At 42.4% G+C, this 23,466-nt stretch overlaps 1 protein-coding gene across 7 annotated transcripts in view; it reads right to left on the reverse strand.

Moving 5' to 3' along the window:
* SYT9 (synaptotagmin 9) overlaps window positions 1-20,465 on the reverse strand; it is an 82,563-nt gene extending 62,098 nt beyond the window's left edge. For 4 of the 7 annotated variants that reach the window (XR_015949558.1, XM_088667841.1, XM_088667852.1 and 1 more), the window contains exon 1: window positions 20,011-20,460. Coding sequence is in view for 4 of the 7 variants with exons in the window: in XM_088667841.1 (XP_088523967.1) it covers window positions 20,011-20,158 (148 nt within the window). In the remaining 3 variants the exon portion in view is untranslated. Of the gene's footprint in view, window positions 1-20,010 lie in introns of all 7 variants that reach the window. The other 3 variants (XR_015949557.1, XM_060281923.2, XM_088667858.1) reach the window with 3 other exon arrangements.
* Between the last annotated feature and the right edge of the window lie 3,001 nt (window positions 20,466-23,466).

Below are 23,466 nucleotides of genomic sequence, written 5' to 3' on the forward strand. Positions count from 1 at the left end.
TATAAACCATGACAGACAAAGCATTTAACTCTGTCTTTTGAAATCTTAATTAAAAGATCTAAAGATTTATACACACACACACACACACACACAGGTTACTCTTGGGACAATGGAGATAAGATATATGGAACAATTTGCTTCAGGTGTCCAGGCTATGCATATAGGATTGTCCTGGCCAAAAGAAATTTCCTATTCTTCAAATTGGAGGAAGCAACTCCAAGCACATGTTGTGTGTGCTCAGAGTTCCCTTCTCCGCATAAGAAAATGGGAAATCCTCGACATGGCAGTTCCATCCAAGGACACACGATGGTCTGGCTTGGGGCAATACAGGAAAGGTACATGGTGTTGTGTTTGCCCACAATTAGCATGACAATGCTGAGTGAGTTAATTTGCTACAATAACAGATTAAATTCATTGACTAAAAAGATGCCCCGATTAACTGACTGATAGATTTGCTGAATTGTTTAAAATACAAGAGCGTATGAAGCCTGTAGAGGACAGGCTCCATCTTAGAAATGCCTTTCTCCCTTTATACTTGCACATAAGGAAATGCTTCTAATGTGGTACTTGCTGTTCCTTTTGCAGGAAGGGTAGGATATAAATTTAATAAATAAAAGGAAATAAACCAGGTGTCCTCTAAAAGCGAGGGACTTTTTTCTTCTTTAATAGACCAATCAGTAAATCAAGCAACAAATATTTCTTTATTTCTTAATCTTTATTTATTCTTCAAAATTCCTAAGATCTGGCAATAGACCTAATCCAAAATTGAACAATACACTGCAGGCATGTCCTTATGTATTGTTTCCTATGAATTCTAGTTAGAGAAGTGGTTAGAGAAGAAAGCAAAAATGACCCTACTCAGTGGGCATATCATGGCTATGTGCCAAGACTGCTAACCATCACAATCAATCAATCAATCAATCAACAGTTTCAGTGTGGTAGCATTATTAAGTATATAAAGTACTAACTGTTATGCAAGAGTATCTCACTTTTCTTTTTTACTTCATTCGCTGGAGATATAAGAGCAACAAACTAAACTTCCAATATTCCCTTCATAGAAGTAGTAATATATCTGAAAATAAATTATGTAGTTGGAAAAACATTTCGGGGGTGGGTGGGAGTAAGCCAAAGTAAAACAAAAACCCACAGCAAAAAAACCAAGTGAATTAAGGCAGCAGCAGCCATGTAGATTCACTCATTTGTTTTTCTATCAATTTGAAAACAGACATGTCACAAGATGCACAACAAAAGCAAAATGCAGCTTTAAACTGGAATAATCTCTTTGTTTCCCCTAAACAAATAAAGCTGCAAGACAGCTTAAACTAATGCCAAAAATGCAGCTGAAATCCACAACAATACAGAAAGTTTTAAAATACAGCTTTGTAGTAAGCAAGCACAAAACAGACTAATAAAACAGATCTCTGATTGGAAGGAGTGGGACAGGGGGCGTTACAAAAATACAAAGTTGAAGCAGGAGTCAATTGGATGTTATAGAAGGGCCCTAACTGAGATGTTTCAAGTACTAAAAGACTTTCCAGGACCAGCAGGAAATGATTAATATATATTCCCTTTGGAAATATAGCAATGAAAGATGCAATGGCCCATTTCCATCCTCACTAGCATTTGGGTATCACAGATTTTACTGAATGCAGCTTCCCACAAATCACCAGTTTAACAAAATGAAGCTTCTACCCAATCCCACCCCAACTTATTTTCTATTTATAGATTTCAAAACATTTCTAATCAACTTAATATTTAAAAGTCTCTAAGGGGTTTGCATAAAATAACCAAGAAACAATGGAACAGCATTATTAAATGGGGGTAAAAACAGTAATTATTACAATGTGTGGGAGTCCTCTTCATGAGGTCACAGGAGGAGAGTGGAAGATCGTAAGTAGTCAAAAACACCAAAAGGAAAACCCAACATACAATTCAATTTTCTACTATGTTTGCTTGCACAGAATAATTTGTTGGTCTTTCAGAACATACATCAAAGATGTAATGTATATACGGTACTGTATCTTCATTGATAACTATGTTGCTATTATACTTTTAACACATAAACAGTGAAAGAAAAAGTGTTTATTCACAAAACAGCTCACATTTTAAAGCAGAGATCTGTCTGTATTCACAATTGGAGCGTATAGTATAGACCCGCTTAGTAGGTATAGACCCTCTTCACCACTAAGCATAAACCACTGAGATGAGAAACATGATTTACTTGCTTTGCTGGCGAACGCTACCATTTTGCCGGTACGTACGTAAATCCTGAGACTCCCTAAATAAAATACTCTGCTCCAGCACTGTCAGCTGAAGGAAAACGTTTCAGACCAAGCCAAAGATTAGAGAGATTATCATATTTTCACGAGTGAAAATCCTCAGGTCCAGCAGCAAATCAACAGCCTCTTCCTGTGTGCAAAGAGGTCTAGATTGGGAACCATTAGAGAAGGCAGAAGGGGGTCCCCTGATGTGTTCAAGCCACATGAAATTATTCTTCAGGAGTGCCTGTATTACAGGCTAATGCATTGCCCCCAAAGCACACAAACCTTTGCTTTTAAAAGGGGTGGGGGTGTACCATGGCTATAGTTAGTAGTGACTGGTGGGGTGGCATGGGTGGGGCTGCATTGCGTTCCCAGTTTCTGAGTGTCACTGCCGCTTGCTGGGAGGGTGAGGGAGAAGGCAGCAGGGAGCTTGGCAGGTTCAGGCATGGTGGCAGAGCCAGTCCGACACTCCTGCTGCCGCGCCCGCACTCTGCCAAGCTCCCTGCTGCTTTGTCCCTCCCAGTAAGCGGCAGTGACTTGCAGTGTTTGGAAAGTGGGAGAGCAATGTAGCAGTGCTATAGTTATTACAAGGTATATATATATATAAAAGGAATAACTAATACATTAGGTTGCGTGTTAACATCCCAAGACCTCTCCCAATAAATAAAGACACAATCGACACGGAATTTAGTTTAAGGTTATTGGCATAATTTTGGCCACAACTTTGTTGATTGCAGATTGTGACTGGTTTGCTTAGGCATTGGTTCCCGACTAGCTGTACCTGACCTTAGCAGGGCAGCACTGACGCCTGGATTCCAGCAGGAAAAGATCCTGGGGGAGCATTGGACCAGGTTCAGACTCAAGCTCATCCCAAATGCTCCCAGGGGCTCTGGCATAGCCCTAACCCCTGGAAGGGGATCGGACAAAAGCAAGGCGAACCCCTGGATTCCTTTAACAGAACACCCTTTGCACATGAGAGGGGCAGGTGTGACAACCTCCCCTCCCCTAACCGCCAAAACTTACAAAGTTGTGACGATTTGCTATGCGACAGGGGAAACTCAAATGGCAACAGCCAATCAGCCAAATGGGGAAACTCCTGCTGGGCCCCTGTCCCAAAACCAGACGACCCATGATGGCGTAGCAAGGTCATAATGAACCCTAAATATAGGGAAGGGTGGGCAGGTGAAAAAGGCGAAAAAGAGGAAGCTCAACGCAATGTACAGTGCTAAATATAGGTCCCTCGGTTAATGCATGAAATGATCCCATTGGCCAGATTTACCCCAGCAACCAATCGGGTTGTTGTGGCTATTCAATCGCTCCCACCCACATCAGCAGTGAGGTCAGTCTTGATGATCTCACCGCAACACGTGCTCTCTGGGAGGACACGATTTGTTGGTGTGCAGTTTACTCCTAAATAGTCCTTCCCCTTGCCCTCATCTGAAAAGAAGACCCTGCCATAATTAATTTTTATTTTTAGGAGAAGAAATTGCAATTACCAGTGCGACTCTCTACATGTCTACTCAGAAGTAAGTCCTGCAGAATTCAATGGGGTGGGTTCCAGGTAAGTAAGTACAGGATCTCAGCCAAATATAACAATCATAACTGCAATGGGTTAGGCTTAAAGTATGGCATTTCTCCTTGACATCTCTCTTAAAAAGATGAAACAGAAGGTCAGCAGCTTTGCTGAACTGGTTGTCTTTACTAATAACTCGATCTGAAAATGATAAATCTGAGATCTATTTAATTTGGGTTTCTTTTGTTTTGGTGGTAAGTTTATTACAGTTTGGTTGATACTGGGTAAAAAATAAATTTATTTTATTTTATTCCGTAGTCAAACATGCCTACAGAAATACGGAAAACAACTGTGTCCTGCAGTTTGACTTCTATTATTATTTTCTTGTAACATTTTCTTTGGTTTTTAAGATGAATAATTAATGGCAGCATTTACAGTTCATTTATCCCAGATGTCCTCCTCTGGACTCAAATGTTTTCAAAGGAACCACAGACTTGTGCAACATGTTGCCTTTTATTCTGAAGATGGCATAAAAAAGGCAGGTGGGAACAGCAGGGGCAGGGCGGGATTTGGGAGAGACTCTGGCAGTATCACGTCCCTTTCCCTTATGGAGGGCCAGTAATTTAAGTGCAGCAGATTTCACCTAATACATAAGCACCTCTGTAATATAAATGCGCAAAGTGCTTGTAAATCTTCTTTGCTTGTTCTTACAACAATGCTGGCAAATGCTCCAATAGCAGTTGCTGTAATCCCATTTTACAGACTGGGGACTGAGGCTGCGGGAGAACATTAAAGTTGTGCTTTGCAACAGGGTCTGATTCAACTGGGCCTCCCATGCTGTGATTGAAGGGCAGTGCGGGACCCACTTAGGGCTACCTTGAAATCCACCCTTGGTCAGGGCAAAGGTATTCACCTGCAAATGAAATATGGGCATGCAAATAATATTTTTTGTCTCTTGGAAACTTAATACATAGTAACTTATAGGAATATAGGAAGTTGCCTTATAGAAAGTCAGACTATTAGTCCATCTAGCTCAGAGTTCGGGAATATCCACTCCGTGGGCCTAATTCATTTGGGTTTTTCCCAAACCACACTCACTTGCCCCTTCCCATCACCATATGTGATGTCAGGTAGGTAAAATCATGACCTTCATTCACTTTGTTTTAATACTTGTTTTTATTATGTATTTTGTGTTTTTTCTATCTTGTATTTTTAGGTGGTGAACCACTCTGAGATTTACAAGTGAAGGGAGGTATACACTTCTTCTTCTTCTTCTTCTTCTTCTTCTTCTTCTTCTTCTTCTTCTTCTTCTTCTTCTTCTTCTTCTTCTTCTTCTTCTTCTTCTTCTTCTTCTTCTTCTTCTTGAAATGGTAGTCAAGAGTCAGCCTCAGGCTTGTCTTCTGGCCAATTTAGGAGAGAGGGATCCATACCCTCCAAATGACAGAAATCCAAGCATAAAATGGAACATCTCTGACTGTTCACATACATGGGATACTTCTGTGGCAGGGGAGGACCCATGTGGGTGGGTAGGAAGGAGGTGGAAAAGGTGTTTATGTATGTACCGTTTTTTTTTTGTTTTTTTTGTATTCTGTAAAATTAATAAAAAGTATGTTTAAAAAAAACAAACAAATGTCCCGATTTTCCAGGGACAGTCCTGGAGTTGTAGTTTCCGAGTCACCTTCAAAGGTAGCCCCACGTAGAGCGCATTGCAGTAGTCCAAGCGGGAGATAACTAGAGCATGCACCACTCTGGCTAGACAGTCTGCAGGCAGGTAGGGTCTCAGCCTGCGTACCAGATGGAGCTGATAGACAGCTGCCCTGGACACAGAATTGACCTGCGCCTCCATGGTCAGCTGTGAGTCCAAAATGAATCCCAGGCTGCGCACCTGGTCTTTCAGGGGCACAGTTACCCCGTTCAGAACCAGGGAATCCTCCACACCTGCCCGCCTCCTGTCCCCCACGAACAGTACTTCTGTCTTGTCAGGATTCAACCTCAATCTGTTAGCCGCCACCCATCCTCCAACCGCCTCCAGGCACTCACACAGGACCTTCACTGCCTTCGCTGGTTCTGATTTGAAAGAGAGGTAGAGCTGGGTATCGTCCGCATACTGATGAACACCCAGCCCAAACCCCCTGATGATCTCTCCCAGAGGCTGCATGTAGATGTTAAAAAGCATGGGGGAGAGGACAGTATCAGGACAAACTTTCCCCATTTCTCAGTTAAATGGTATTGTTCGAAAGTTATGAGCCTGCTGGTAGAAGCCACAAATACCATTAAAATCCACATTGTGAAGCAGCAATTAAAAGGACCCAACCTTCAGGAAGCCGGAAGACCCCATTAACAGATGTCTTTTAGCCAGTGTCTCCAAATATATTTGGCAGTTACTGCTTTTTCTGTCTTGTAACCCGAGTATTTAAACATTAGCCGCTGACACTAATTAGGTTAAGAGCCTGTCCCTTTACTGTTAATGTTCACTGTAGCCAATTAATCCAAGTACAATGTTAAAGACAAGCTGCACATATCTCTTTTAAATGTCTCAAAAAAAGGGGGGGGGGATGATGGAACCATGTCTGGGGGCATGCTTTAAACCCTCCTTCCCTTGTAAAATACATATTATTAATGCCAGTGCTTTTTTTTCTAATGGAAAAAAATTACTGGAACTGCTTGAAATACCATACCTCCAGAAAAAAAGCACCGATGAACGCAATATCTGGGTCAAAAATGTCCCAATTTAATTATAGTTTTAAAAGGACCATTCCAATTTACCAATGTAAAACCATAAAACTGTATTAAATGTTTTATAGCATAGTGGGTACAGCTATAGTATTTGGGGTCTTTAATGATCTCCCCCGTTAGTTTCTATATGTATAATGGGTCGCTTCCTTTCAACTCAAATATACCAAAAATGCACATTTTGAAAATGTTTTATGTTTTAACACCTTCACTGCTGCATCAACTTAGATCCTATATATTTTCAGTGTACAGTGTTTTGTCCTCCCCGCATTTATTTCCATTTGAGTCTGACCACAATGTCATTAATGAAAGCTTCAGATTAAAGTGAAGGAAGGACAAGTACATCATGGAGTATTAAGTGGAACAGGTTGGAGAAGAGAGTTTTATACAATTTGCGTAGCCCTTTAAGATCAGTGATGACCCCCTACATAAACACAGGGAGGGGGAAACTATGGCATTTTAGAGCTACTGGCTCATTTGCAAGCTTTGCCAGAATGCAAGTTGCTGCCATCCTGCACTTCATTGAATTCTTTATAATTGTGCACAACACGGATAAAATGGTACCAAACCAGGATGTCTGTGTCATTTAGAGTCCTTCTGCACTATTATAGAGGTGTCAAAATGTTGATAAGTGTGCCCCTAATTGAGTTACTCCACCAAAAATCCACAATTCCATGCTATCTCGACTTTATAAATGTTCTTCCCCTTCGGCTGAAATTTGTCATGCTTAAATTAATCTTTAAGAGCTCATGCCGTTATAAAAATGTTTGACCAAAATCAGTTGAATCACTTTTGAGTTATTCAAGCATAAAATATTATATATATCCCTTCTTTAAAAATTAAGGCTTCTTTTAAAAGAAACAGTTATTTCTTTTAGCTTATTTCAGCTTCACATTTGCTAAGGATTTAATCCCAGTCAAGGATTCTTCAAATGAAACGAAGGCCTATGAAGGAAGTGAAATAGGCTGCACCAAATGTTTGCAAGGGAACAATTTCAGGGCATTGTGGGCATTTATTCCCCAAACAGTTTCCTAAATCCTTTTTACTCCAGCACTATTTACAGCCATTATTTCCCTATGCTGTTGCAGCATTATTTAATTCCTCTAATCTCTACTTCATCTCAGCCAGTCAATAGGCATGGAGGGTGAGGTAATATCACAGAGGGGAAAATATGATATTGAGAGCAATTCCTCTTGGACTGGTGATTTTAATCAGGAACATAATGCCCCTCTGAGCAGCCAAACCTCTTGAAAATTGAGGTGAGGGGCTCAAGTGGCACAGGCTGCCTCCTTTAAAGTGGTGTCTTGCAAGCTCTTTGCAACTACATTCTGCTGCATGATTCCCGTGGCAAGCTAGCTGACTGCAAAGCTGCAGATGAAGGATGTCTGTTTGCATGTGCAGACTGAATTCCAACCAAACCTGCAAATGGACAACTTCAAATGGGCTCAATGGTGGTGCCAATCAGCTGATAGGCACTTGCTAAGGAACAACTGGGAGTGCCCTTTAAATTCCCAATTGTTCCCTTGCAGCTACATCTTGACCTGCCCCAAAGGTAACATGGGGCCAATGGATGTGCTTTCCAGAGAAGGGGCTTGTGGGTCAAATTAGATCCCTGTGGCCTAGAGCTGTCCTAGCCAATTCCTGTACAGTACATGCCCCACCCCAGCACAATTTTCTTTCAAAGTGGCAAAGTGCTTGCAAACTGCCACATTAAAAGGAGGCAATCTAAAGCAGACATCCCCAAACTGCGGCCCATGATCCCTAGCTAACAGGACCAGTGGTCAGGGATGATGGGAATTGTAGTCCAAAACATCTGGAGGGCCGAAGTTTGGGGATGCCTGATCTAAAGTGTGATCCCTCATCCTCTCTTGGAAAGACACTAACTAAAGAGGGCAGGGGCAGCAGCTGCAAAGATTTTTGCCCTTGTGTTCTTCCCATCCCTCAGGTTGCCAAAAGGGAGGCACTGGAGTGTAAGGTTATCCTTACTTAAGCCCTGTTTGAAAAATCCAGTCTCTTATTTATAAATATCACAGAATCAATGGATGCTTAACATTCATTATTTTAATGGTCCTGACAGTAAAACTGTCTTTGTAAGTCACCATTATCTGGCTGTGATAAGCCAGTAAATTTCAGCACCAGCTGAACTAAGCTTTTCTCTTCTCTTTTCTTCTTTCTTCTCCTTTCTTTTCTTTTCACTATTGACCCACCTTCCCAGTCTCAGCAACCATGATCCACCAGATTCCACCCTAGTTCTTCTCCTGTTCCAGAATATGGAGTGCCAGTTTACTGAAAGTTAAATGTGAAAGCCCTAGTGTTACATAATGGTACTAACACAATGGATAGCCCCGGAGCAACTAGTGTCATCCGAATTGCAATAAGTCAGGACCAGGACCAAGCAGGATGCCTAAAGTGAGCCTGCACTATTCAAACAGCACACTGAGAAAATAATTCAGGAACCAACTAACTAATACCAAAGTCACATTCTGCACAGAAATATGCTTCTTCCCCACTTATATGGCTAGTGAGAACAGGGAGCAGAGGCTTCTCTGCCGGAAATATGCTGCTCTATGACAGATCAAGCAAAACACACCCCACCCACTAGCTTCATCAAGCATAATGCAAAGCAAAACTGAATTAGGCATTTTGTGCACATAGTATACACATACGGTAAGAGGCTGTACAAACGAGAGAACATTCAAAATGCATGCTTTCCAGGGTGTTTTCACTTTTAGTTTTCCTGTTGATAATTTATGCTGCTAGGTTATTCCCCCGCCCGCCCTTTATGCAGAAATAAGAGCACACATATACAAGTAAAATATTAATGACAAGACCCTGATTCCACTGGCATAAAAATGTCTCACACAGTTCATTCAGAGCCTATCTGACATCCTTGACTTTGTGGGGTTTTTAATTTCCTAGATCTAAGCATCTGAATAAATGATCAAATGTGACTTTTCATTCCTTTTGCTCATAAGCTCCAAAATCCTAAACAGCATCTATTTACACTGTAATTTGTCAGAAGCTGTTTTTAATATAAATAAGTAGCAGCGGGCCCACTGGCTTGTTTTCTGGGCTTCAAAAATATGCAGCCCAGCATGGCAATAAGGAAGAGAAAGCTTTATTTGGTTTTGGTAGTCTCATTCTTCCACTCAGTGTGGCATTAATGAAAATCAACATGATTAATGGTCTGGCCTTTCTATTTATCATCCTTATCTGCATAAGTATTTCCTGATCTCTCTTTTCATCCTATTCTGGGGCTTCACCACAGTCTCCTATGACCTTTATGAATTTTTAATGGAAAGTTCCTAGGGTCAGAGCCTTACTAGTTTCTCAAGGAAGAGACCCATTCTAAGTGAAGAGGATGGAGCGCCGCAGTTGCTAAAAACCATTTTCATGACTGACAATCTCAGGTCACACCTTCGGCCCAGGTCATGCATGCCCACCAATGTTAACAGGTGCTACCCTAACATTACTAGAGAAAACACTCACAGTAGTCCGAATTATCTGATGGGAATTGGGGTGAAAAACATCTGGTTAACTCCAGGTTGATATGTGCCTTGTTATTCCTGCCACACACAAAAAAGAGTGGGACTGCATTGAATGCAGTCATTGCATATTCAATGTTCCTGCACTGGCTCCATGTCGCTGGAATTTGTTGGGCAGGTGGGGTTCAGGATACTTGCAGGAAGATAGGCATGCATAACCCGTAAATGTTACTACTTGGACAATTTACAAAATGCTCATCGATAACACACACACACACACACACAATGAGTAGATCCAACTCAACTCCATCCCAACTAAAATATGCAGAAAATTGAGGTCCAAAGGCCCAGGTAAATAATAACAATAACAATAGCAATGCTTGGCTCTTAAAAACAGAGAATATGCAACCTTCCCCCAACCTGGAGGTATTCAGATGTTTTGCAGTCCAATTCCCATCAGATATTTTGGCTCCCACCACTCTTTCTCCTTACCAACTGCTGTTCCACACTCTCTTGAGTACCTTTGCTTGACTAAAGTGTACTCTTTGAAAATGTCTCTTGCTTGCCTGAATGGAGGGCAGTGTGTGTGTGTGTGTGTGTGTAGAAACCTGACTTTTCCATGGCTGGAATGCAACCTACCATGCAAAAGTAACAGTCATATCTGCTGCTCCACCCATTTCGCCTGTGCCCACCCCCGCCCACCAGTACTGTCATGCAACTCCCAGAAGTTTGCCCACGTCTTCCACAAGGGGCACATTCGACATGGCGCTATGGACTCTGATCAATTAAAAAGCTTATAGGATATAAGCTTCTACTGTAACTACAGCTCTTGTGCTGATGCAATTATCTTAGAGGGGTAAACACACAACATCCCAGGAGATGGTATGAAGGTGCACATGAGGTTACCACCTTGCTGAAGCTAAGCAGGGTTGGATTTGGTCAGTGGGAGACTTCCTGGGAACCACATGGAGCCTTGGGCTCCATGATGGAAAAAGAGAGAGGATATAAATGCAAGAAAATAACAGATAAATTACCTGAGACTTTTCCGTAATCAGCCAACACCTTTAAAATGGGCTTATTTCAAACAAACCATAATTTAGATTTAGTTACAGGTAGGTAGCCGTGTTGGTCTGAGTCGAAACAAAATAAAAAAATTCCCCTCTGTTTCAGTGTATCTGATGAAGTGTGCATGCACACGAAAGCTCATACCAAAATAAAAACTTAGTTGGTCTTTAGGGTGCTACTGAAGGAATTTTTACATAATTTAGATTAACTACAGTTTACTGGTAGTGACAAGCTGTGGCTAATCCGAAACGAAAGCATTTGATCTATCTTGTGATCAGAAGCAGGGGGGAAATGAGACTGAGGCTCACTGCAACTCATTCCCATCATGATAAACTATATGTCGAAACCAGCTCAGTGACAGTGCCACATTTCTTCATTTCTGTAAAAACAAACTGATGCTTCAAGATCAGTTAGGCTGAACATACACTCATCATATTTCAGACAGTAGCTGGTCAATATTTACAAGGGAAACGACAGCTTAACAGCAGTGCATTGCCATAGTGCTGCCTGCTGCTAGGGTCACATGCTGTAGGGCTATGTGACTCTGTGTTGGCCAGCAGGTAATGGCTTTCCCTACCTGCCTTGCCTATTCTCCAGCCCCGGGAGCCTTATATAAGGGAGCTGTTTCCAGAGGAAGAACTGTGAAGGGAAAGTTACAGGTAGGTAGCCGTGTTGGTCTGAGTCGAAGCAAAATAAAAAAATTCCTTCAGTAGCACCTTAAAGACCAACTAAGTTTATATTTTGGTATGAGCTTTCGTGTGCATGCTTCTTTCGTGTATCTGAAGAAGTGTGCATGCACACGAAAGCTCATACCAAAATATAAACTTAGTTGGTCTTTAAGGTGCTACTGAAGGAATTTTTTTATTTTGTGAAGGGAAAGATACTCTTGTTTGCCACCAGCAAGTGGGCGGTTTCACTTGTGCTGCCCCACCTCCAGCCTGAAGAACCTTCAGAAGGGAGTTGCTACCACAGACATCATGTGGATGTGTTTTAATGAGATAAATAGAGTGAAAGTTTATGAGTCATGGGGTGCAGAGTGTGTGTGTGTATGAACTTAACAGTGCTTTGTTGATTTTTGGCTGCTAAATTGTTAATGTTGTTAATATTGTTTTATAGATGTTAAACGCCAGTTACTTCCGGGTTTGCCGCAGTCGTGACTTGGAACAACCGTAAGAAGAGGTGGTGGTAAGTAGAGGTTCGACTGTATTTGTGATAAATAAATAATATATATATATATATAAAATCCTTCCAGTAGCACCTTAGAGACCAACTACGTCTGTCATAGGTATGAGCTTTCGTGTGCATGCACACGAAAGCTCATACCTATGACAAACTTAGTTGGTCTCTAAGGTGCTACTGGATTCTTTTTTTTGACTACGGCAGACCAACACAGCAACCTACCTGTAACTTGTATTTGTGATGTTCGATTATGTTCCATCATGTTATTGATATTCATTGTTTGTAAACTGGGTTTTACAATTGGGGTTTATTGGGATTCATTGGAATGAGAAATATATACTGTACACTAATCAAAGAAATGTAGCAAATCAAATAAATCGTTTTACATTAAGCCATTGCTTTTTTGCTTTTTTAAAAAAAGGTTTAGGGGTACTCTCATTTTCCCAGTCATATTGAAATACTGCCCCTCAATGAGGCCAAACTTAGATTCACAAAATGTTTAGGGGCATGCGTCCCCCTGCATCCCCCCAGAAAAAAGCACTGCATTAAGCTATGGATACACAGTTTCTGCACAGTGAAGGATCCTGTAAGGGCATGTGAAAGTGAAACAGTTTTTCCATACATGCATCCACCCTGCCATACATATGGAAGCGCATTCCTAGGCAGGGACGCTTGCTTGTAGGGAGGCTCATCTCACTCAGGAAACCGTGGGCTTTAAATGAAGTATTGATTTAACTGAGTACTCACTATATGCAGTGTGTAAAAGAGTAGTAAAAATGCTTGCTCTTCATTTATTTTATTCATCTGAAACATCAACCATTTTATATGCTTCTTAGCAACCTTCCCTATAATGACCAAATCCCCTAATGCAAACATTTTTACCTGAATTAAGCTAAAATATTAATACTGTTGGAGTCAAGCTACTAATTAGAAAGGTTTTTTTTTTTCCTCAGTTGGCTCCATGCTGTTGCCACCATTCTTCCAGTCCTCGAAAACCTGAAGAGACATTCTTCAGAGCCCATTAATTGCCTTCTACTAACTCAATGAGACGGCTTGTCTGAATAAATCAAGCTGTCTTTGGCCTGTCTACTATTGATGGGTTTCTGCTGAGCTACAGAGAGCACTACCTTACTCAATATATTGTTTTCCAACTAGGATGAGGCATTCGACTTCATGGCCAGAAAAGCACACAGCACAGGGATTTCTTTTAATGCGTTCTTCACACAGTGATATTTCAACCACCTAAAAGTGAGTTAAATACAAAGTCCTAAAACAGATGTACATATCACTTCATGTGTATAGCAACAAATATAAAGCCATGTGAATGCGTAGATTTTACTTTGAAAGCACAGAAGTGTATCTCATTATTTAGGAAAGCAATGTGTTAAGAACCACTCAAGAAGGTTGTATTTATACATGGTTTAATTATACATAGGGCTCTTAGCTGAATGTCCATACTCTATGAGGACTGCGTGTACAACCCCCAATATTATAATACAGCCATACCTCATGTTACATCCACTGCTTTCCACAATCTTGGGTACAATATGACTTTGAAGCTCCATTTCCCCAAAATCAATTCCCCTAGATCAATTCCCCAAAAACCTTGGGGCAGTCAGTGATGAACAGGGAAAGAAGAAGAAGAAGAAGAAGAAGAAGAAGAAGAAGAAGAAGAAGAAGAAGAAGAAGAAGAAGAAGAGTTTGGATCTGATATCCCGCTTTATCACTACCCGAAGATGTCTCAAAGCGGCTAACAATCTCCTTTTCCCTCCCCCCCCCACAACAAACACTCTGTGAGGTGAGTGGGGCTGAGAGACTTCAGAGAAGTGTCACTAGCCCAAGGTAACCCAGCAGCTGCATGTGGAGGAGCGGAGACGCGAACCCGGTTCCCCAGATTACGAGTCTACCGCTCTTAACCACTACACCACACTGGCACTTTTATCAAGACCTGAAGACAATGGAAGAGCGTTATCAAGGGCGATGGGACAAAAGTATGATGTCAGACTACTGCTGGATCATCAAACGAGAATCCCCTGTGCAAGTCCACAAACGCAAGAGCTACAAGCACAAATTCTTACCTGAATAACAACAGCTTGTATATTCTGTATCCCTAGGGAATACATTTTTTGCATACCTCCAACTGTACTTAGATGTGTACTTACCGGTAGATGTATATCTAAGTACATCTAAGTACATGCCATTTTCAATACTATACATGTTTACGTTTATAATCATATTGTATTACTTTGGCTATGTGTTTAATAAAATATTTAATTCTTGCATTGTGAAAAACGAATATTCAGGTGAAAAGTGAAAAACATGAATTGCAAAAAAAAGCTAGAGCTTACAGAACAAAACCGACTTCAGATATGAAATCAACACGTTGAAATTAGGTTAGAACAACTGTAGGTGTCAATGCAACAAAAATTTTGTTCCCCAGTGTGATATAAAAAAAGATATATTGAGGTATCGCAATGTTTAGCTGGCGATATATTGTGATATTGAAATATTTGCTGGTGAGAGGAATTGGGTTGACCCTTTCCTCCCCTTAAACTAGCAGTACTATTAAGAGGTTATAATCATAATCACATGAATGTGGGTGGACTTGTGCCTCCATCCTTTTCCTGTTGCAGATGGGGCATGCTGGGGCACTGGGAACCATTATTAACCACATGCTACTTGTGAGACACCATCTCATTATTTGAAAAATCTATACCCCATCTTACATTATCGATAGGACCCTTTTGCTTGCAACGCGGGTGGCACTGTGTTAAACCACAGAGCCTAGGGCTTGCCGATCAGAAGGTCGCCGGTTCGAATCCCCGCGATGGGCTGAGCTCCTGTTGCTCAGTCCCTGCTTCTGCCCACCTAGCAGTTCAAAAGCACGTCAAAGTGCAAGTAGATAAATAGGTACTGCTCTGGCGGGAAGATAAACGGCATTTCTGTGCGCTGCTCTGGTTTGCCAGAAGCGGCTTAGTCATGCTGGCCACATGACCCGGAAGCTGTACGCCGGCTCCCTACGGCAGTAAAGCGAGATGAGTGCCGCAACCCCAGAGTCAGTCATGACTGGACCTAATGGTCAGGGGTCCCTTTACCTTTACATGCCCTCCTCAAAAACAAACACAAACCTCATGGTTTAAACAACAAAGATACAATATAAATAAGATGGTTTCAATATACAATAGAATGCAAGAGTGCTACTTCAGTTGCTACTTCCTGCCAATATAAAATTAAAGCTCAGGGTTTTGCCAATGCAAGAACTGTTGAACAGGCAACACAGCAACTGCCAAAGACAGGGTGATGTCCAGATTATGTCAATGCAGGTGACTGTGTTCAATACCACCTTTATGATTAAGGTGTTAGATGTGGGGCTGGTAGAGAACATGGTAGATGTTCACATTTTATTTTCACGGAAACCTGGTATCTTCTTCTAGAAAAACCAAAAGCTGTCAACGGTTTTAAAACTCAACTAACTTATATTGCAGCTGACTGAAGCAATTCCAGAATCCTTACTAGGATATGGCTAAAGCTGTATGTACAAGCACTGTGGACGGCAGAGAAAGCCTTTCAGTATAGTCCAAGTGAAAAGCATCCTGGACATCTCAGAAATGTCATTTGGAACTCAGAAGCATGACAAAGAACAAGTGAAATGGTATTTCTATGAATTCCTTTTGACATATTTCTATCAATCACACCAAGTACAAACTAAATAGCTATAGTTTAACTTGTGAAGCCCATGCTCAAATTGTTTTACACCTGCCAACTTAGGTTTAACTTTATGTTTAAGTGTTCTTACTTGAAATGCTTAATATTATTTTAAATAAAGGTTGTGTAAACCCCACTAAAACATAACTTATTCTGCATAAAATTTGATGCAGGAAATGGCTCAACAAAATAAGCTTGGTTTGTGAATAACCAATTAATGTGGCAAATAACTGTTGCTTCTGAATGACCAGGTAAAGAAGCTTAGTTAAAATAGAGAAAGGTTAGTTCTTGCTATGCTGTCAATGTGCCACAAATGCACAGTTATGCATGCACTGGTGATCTAGAAAACATCTCCATGGATTGACCACTTTTGCATGCATAGTCACAGGCTGTATTCACTAAACCAAATGGTCCTGAACCTTTTGAGAACAAGGATCCACTTTTAGCCCAAAGATGCATAAAGACCCTATTTTTTAATTCCACACTATATACTTGTACACTGGTAATGTTGCTGTTGCAACCCACCCAAAGTCAGTCCACTACCCAGTGTGGATCTCAACCCAGCAGCTGAATACCAATGGATTACAATATAGTGAAGAATTTGTATAATGTAGCAGCCACTCAACATCAGATGATAAAACATGGGCACAACTGTACAGTAAAATCAGTGGAACCTAATTTGCTTCTGACTCCCCATAAAGAAAATTATTTACTCTGTTTCAAAGATTCAGGGTTGAGTGTCAATTCTTATTTAGCTAAAATGGGGGCATCCACACACAAGAGGAGGTATCAGCAGGCTTAAGGAAACCTCAAAGTTTTCAGATGTACAAAAAATGTTTAGAAGAAAAGCACCCTCGGGGCAGGCGGGGAACCCAAGAACAGTCCAAGGCAGAACAAGTATGCTCAATAGCCACAGAAAATTAGAAAAGAAAGTGGACATGGCTGCTCAGCTTCAAGAACTGCTGATCAGCTAGCTGAGAAACTAGGCAAAAAGATTAAAGGAGAGAATAGAAGGTACACAGTAATATTATTAGGTCTTTTCCTCCATTGCCCTTCAGTCTATTTGTCACTTTCTCCTTCATCCTCTAAAAGGAATGAGGAAAAACAGACACAGATACAAGAAGTATAGAGAGAATCTTCTTATAGTCTAAAGAGAATTCATTTGCTGGTTCACACTGAGAAGCTATTTTTAAATGTTGTTAGGAACAGAAGAAGTGAGAGCTTCCCAAAGAAACCAATGGAGAAATCCAAGATTTCCATGTAACCAGGATTGGACATCAGTGTAGCCACCACACCCCACCTTCTCCAAATGCAGTTCATCTTCACCATATTACAAGTTGGAAAGGCTGTGGATGAGGAAAGGGTTTACGACAGGCCAGCAGTGTAGTTCACATGAAATACTGCAGCTTAGGCTCTGAGTGATGCACAACAACTCTGCGGTGATGTCCAGAAGTATTAGACCCCAATCGAAGGATGGATTCAAGCTAAGTGAGCAGTTTTCAACAGCACTGCTGCGGTATTATCCACTGCCTTTATTCCCACATTGCTGGTTGGCTTGAGAAATATGCAGTGCAGTTCCATGTTGCATCCTCACTGCAGACTTATGGGGCACAGGAATCTTCTGTTAACATTGCTGAGCAGAGCTACTGAGGCTGCTTTTGATTTCCAGTCAAAAATACCCCATACATCTCAGGTTGCAGTAAAAATCCAGCTCCTTAAGTTTCCCTCTGGAACCTCATTCCAGGCCAAATCCATCAGTTCAATTGACTTGCATTCCCCTTTAAACGTCCAAGAACTAACAATATAAATAAAACATACATGAATCAAGTTCCAAGTCCAAGGGAGGGACTTCTGTATTCAATGTTAACCCCCCCCCCCAATTCTACTTAGTCACAGGCCCTGGTAACACCTGTGGCACGGTATAACATTTTGTTGTGGGGCTCCATTTGTAAGTAAATTGGATGACTTCAGCAGCATGATCCAAAAAAATTATTTCTTGAAGTCCTGCTAAGTTCAGCAGAATAAACTTTGTAGTTAGTAACCCACAGTTTCAGAAGACTATAAATGCCACTAAGGAGGCACTTCTTCATAGCTTCCCATACCCACAGCTTAGTGGTAAAGTAATCATCAGAAAAGCCGAGGCAGGTATGATATAGAATGAGAGCACTTCATGTGCATCATATTGTGTTAGGTGGATGATCTACGCTAGCCCTGTGAACAGTTATGCTTCCAGTGCAAATGGGTTGAAGAGGACTAAAGACTTGCACTTGGGAGCTGCATGTGCACTAGATAAAATTTCACACAGAGAAACAATGCAGACTCAGCTTAGGCCTTTGGTGATTTATCTGGGAAATACATGTGCATATTTGAATTAGGAAGATGTCTGATCTTCTTCAGCAGCCACAGAATGGGTCAACATTCTTGCAGAAAGTAGAACAGCAACGAAGCAGCTGGAGGTGCTTCTTTAAGAAAGAAGCCTTTAAATCAGGACATTTATCAAAAAGAAACCAAAGGCACTGCACTAAAGACATAATCCAACATAAATCCCATAATCAGCCCAAAAGGCTGGTATGCAGTCTCTCTGATAGGAAACAAGAGGGAGGGGATTCAACATGCTTGCCAGTGAATCAAAAATGCTACTGTGGGACATAGTATAGGATTGTTCCTAAGAAAAGCAGTAACGTAAAACCCATCTGCTGCAAAGTATAACATCCTGCCTCTACCTCCCACCCTGCAACATCTTAAGTGTGTTTATGCATAAGTCAATTCTCTGTGATTTCAGTAGGACTTATTTCCAAACAAGTATGCTCAGGATTCAAGACAGAACAGAAGCACCTATCAGTTTAACAATTCAGCATGCCCACCTCACTTAAATCCTGATCCTGGTCAAAGGAACTTACCAAAGTTAGCTGCTAGCTTTCAAATAGCTCAGCAAGCAAGCAACTTCTACGCTACCCAGTGAAAGGATTACAACTAATTAAACGGTGGTACCATTCCTTTGCTCCATTAGTCCCAAAACAATCAGCCCCCCAAACATGTTTTAAAGAAAACAAGGTCTGCTGCCAGTTGATTTTCATAATGAAACCAAAGGTACAGTACAGAGATTTGTTATATTGTAAAATGCTTATACAGTATTACTTGTAGGAGATATAGAAGAGCAATTTAATGCTCTGTCACATTTTATTTTATTGTTGTGCACGTGCGTGTGCGTGTGTAAGCAAGGCAAAGAAACAATTCCTGTAAGATCTGAATAGCCTTAGAGCTACCCAGCGAGTGATGCCTTTTGAACACACCGCCCTGGTCCCACTCTGAGTTCAAACAGAGACACAGCCATGTTTTGGTTCCTGGAGATGTGTTTATTCGGACACACCTGCATACGTGCTGGTCTTACAGCAGCAATAGAAATCCACAGGATCTAAAAATAGTTCAGAGATCGTACCTTAACTCTGCCCCATGACCATGTCCACAACGCTGTACACACACACGTGTTACATGGGAACAACTCTCACTCAACTCCCAGGGACTTCCCTCTGAGTGAGCATGTCGAATATCAGGATGCAAACCCATGATCCTATCCTAAAGCCATGCTTAAGAGTAAGTTCTGTGAAAATCAACAGGATTCATTTCTGCATCCATTCAAATCAGCATGTAAGATTCCATTGAAACCAATGGGTTTGGCGCCTAAATGTGACTAGGGTTGGGCGCTGCGTCCGGGAGGACAGCGTGCTCTCTCGCTGCACAGACCGGGAACATCAATCCTGACCTCACCATTTGGAAGTAAAGTCCTGGTCGCCACTAAATCAGGGCGGAGGGAGATTTCTGAAAAATGGAGGGATGGGATCGGGCGATCACTGACCACAGCTGCCAAGTTTTCCCTTTTCTCGCGAGGAAGCCTATTCAGCATAAGGGAAAATCCCTTAAAAAAAGGGATAACTTGGCAGCTATGTCACTGACGCGCCACCTCTCCAAACCCAGCCAGCGATGTACGCCTATGGATTTCCGATCCTTGTCCCGCTGAAGTTCCTTCCCGGCCACCCACCACCCTGGCACCCAGGATCGCGGCGCTTACCGGAGTCTGTGGGCCGGGGTCTGCCGCTGTCCCGCAGGTAGTAGTTGAACTCGAGGCAGCGGTCGTTCTCCACCGTCCCGTCGGAGCAGAGCTCGACCAGCAGCTTCAGCGCTTTCTGGCAAATCTCGTCCTCCCTGCCGCCAGGCATCGCCCGCCAGCATCCTTGTGAGTGGAGAGGAGCTCTCCGGTCGCTCACACGCGCTTCTTCGGCTGCCGCCGCTGCCGCTGCCTGCCGCCCGCTCGCCGTAGCCGCCGAGGCAACTGGGGAGACTCCGGCATACTGGGAAGAGGAAGCAGCAGCAGTAGCAGCTGCCCAACTTCGCCTGGCCGGCCTCGGCACTGTGCAGGAGCCGCCACCGCCGGGCGTGACCACCCCGCCCGGACGAGGAGAAGGAGGACCCCGCCACCAGTTGCGCCCAAAGCCAGGCGCCCAGCCAGCCGCGCCTCGCTCGGCTCGAGGCGGCGCCCGAACGGCTCTCCCTGGCGGCCGCGAGCCTCACTGCAGCAGCCCGGCGCCAATAGGGAAGGCGCCTCCTTCCGCTCAGCGCCAGGCAGGCTCAGGGGAGCTCGGCGTTTTCCCGTGTCTCCCCTTCCCAAAGATTGTCAGCTGAGCTATCGCATTTCTTTCCCAACCTTTCTTTTTCTGGAACAACAATTTCCCTGGAGACCTTGACGTTCCAAACGCACACGCGGAGCAGAGCAGAGCAGTGCAACTCAACGGCTGCCTGCGTGTGGAATTCTCCTCAAGTACTTGAGGAGCCACATGAAGAGAATGTGCTGTTTTCTTGCGGCAAATAAAACAAAGCTGATTCCTAATCTTGCTGCTTTTAAAAACAGTACTCTCATAAAAAAGTTTACTTTTCGCAACACAGTTTCCCTTCACACAGAGGTTCTCCGCCCGCCCCCGCCCCCCTCAGTGTACAATGCACAGGCTTTGGTTTCTGGGCCTCTCCGTTCCCTAGGCACTGGGCATTGCAAGCTATTGTGAGGGGGAAGCACCACAATTTTTCCAGAGAACGGGAACCAAAATGCTTCTCTTCTTTCTTCTTTATTCCAATGAAAGATCAAGCCACACAAAGCCTCTCGCCCGCTTTTCATCAGCCACTTTTAAAATGGTGGTTCTGTGTTTCCCAGGCATGCACACCCAAATGAGAGAAGAGAAATCCTCTACTGAACATTTCATTGTTTCACTTTGCTTAGTGTGGGGGGAATAAAACAGACACAATCTGCTGCACATGGGGTTGTTTTTCATTTTATCAAAATAGGGTCAGTATTTTCCAAGTGGTTCAACTGCACACATATTCCTGCTAATCCTTACTTTAAAGTACCAGCTGGTGTCCCCAGAGGAATCTTACCACCTGCTAGTGCCCCCCCCCCACATTTTGTGAACTAGCATGAAGTAACTCCATACACAGGTGCATACATACTGCTAAGTAATACTATGTATTTTCAGGTTACGTTGGGTCACATCATGGAGGCACAGTACGTTTATTTATTTCCCCAATTTATAGTTTGCCTTTCCACTTTTAACAGAGTGTTCAGAGCATGATATAAATAAAAGACACGGCAAGAAGCACATTAAAATCGTAACAATCCTCAGTTCTTCTAATAGCAAACTCAGCTCCTGAGTACTAAGAGCTGTGGCCAAACCAAGGCCACTAAAAACCAAGAGGGCTATAGCAGCCTACTCAGGGCAACCTCGATATTTTCAGAAGTACGGAATAAAAATAATGTTTGCAAACAGTCAAGTGGGAGCCACAAAGGGTAAAATGGGGTATCTTGGCAGAGGACATGGCTGTCAGGAACCCTAAACAGGAACACTCAAAATATTTTCAGAAGTACGGAATAAAATAATGTTTGCAAACAGTCAAGTGGGAGCCACAAAGGGTAAAATGGGGTATCTTGGCAGAGGACATGGCTGTCAGGAACCCTAAACAGGAACACTCAAAATGACAACATTTTGTTCTCAGTGGACACCTAAACAAGCAGAACTGAACTGTCCGCGCATCAGCTGACAGGGAGTTCAATCCTGCTTTCCAGCAGCAGGATCCAGCCATGTCTCTCCTGCCCTGCACATGATGCTACTTATCACATCAGATGTGAGGCAAATGGGGGGCAGGTTTGGAGAACTCACCACGGGGAAGGAAGCCCGGTAGATGAAATTTGTCCTGCAAGCTGGAAGTTCTAATGCTAATTCGGGGCCAAGCCTGGCAGGCAGTAGTTCTTCAGCTGCCTATTTTTTCTTTCTATACGATGGCTGAGCAAGAGAAAGGTGCTCATGTGGGCAACTCTCCATGCAATCTTCTTGTGTTTCTGGTTTAGCAATTTGGCACAAAGCTCAGGAAGAGGGCCCAGTATGAGAAGGAAAGAAATGAGAGTTGTACATGTAAGATTTCCTCATGTAGACCTTTTGAATTCAGAGATGTCCCCTGTCTCCTATGCAGAACTGCTAGACTATTAGGGTGGCTGTGACTTCCTAGGATACACACACACACACACACACACACACACACACACACACACACCTTGTGATACCTGATTTGGGGTAGTTAAGGAACGGCTGAAAACTCAATTCTGCCTAGGTATTGTTCAGAACAGCACAACCATAGTAGAAATAGAAAACCTGGGAGGGAGTCAGAGGAGAAAGAGTATGAGTATGAGTTTATGTGTGGGAAACACACACAGAGAGGATAAAATGTCAGGATGATACTAACACCATGGGTAGTCAGCAATTAAAGGAGATCTTCCTTGTTGATTCTTGTAGAGGAGGAGGCCGTTCTTCTGCACAATTCTGCTATAATATTTATAAACAGTTGGTGAAATGCCATATGTTTTCTATGTCTCACTACCTACTCCCATTCAGAAATCATTACAGTCGCTCAACTAATTGTTTTGCAATTATTTTCTATAAATAATGCATGCGCAGACTGCCGCTTCTGACTGTTGGAAGGAAAAAGCCTCATATTTTACAACATTAAACAAACCCCTTTTGGTTTAGGGACGGAGATACAAACATCTTTTTATACAAATGGAGAATGTGTCTGCGCCTAAGTTGGGAATAGTCTTCACTATGTGCCACATCTACTTGACCTATTTTAAGGTACGCAGCATTTTACCATGAGCTGCTTAGCACAGGCTGGATGCAGAACCACCAAGAACTCAGGAGTTCCTTTAAAAAATAAATAAATCCATCAATCACCCACAACCCAGTGGTATGTGTCTGTTGTGATATAATACGAGAAGGATAACAAGGAGTCTTAAAAATCTCTTTTATATCACAGGTCTGCGAGAGATTGCTTTTCAGATGGAAAGGTGATTATTACAGTCTTTATGACAGTTTATTCTCTTTGAGGGGAACTTTACAACTAATCCTTCAAACTGCTTTTAAAACCACCACCTGCACCCACAATCAGAAGCAGCAAGGTACAAGTGGTTAATGACATGTTCCTTGCAATG

This window comes from Zootoca vivipara, chromosome 1, assembly GCF_965207765.1.
Source record: "Zootoca vivipara chromosome 1, rZooViv2.hap1.1, whole genome shotgun sequence".
Taxonomy (NCBI): Eukaryota; Metazoa; Chordata; class Lepidosauria; order Squamata; family Lacertidae; genus Zootoca; species Zootoca vivipara.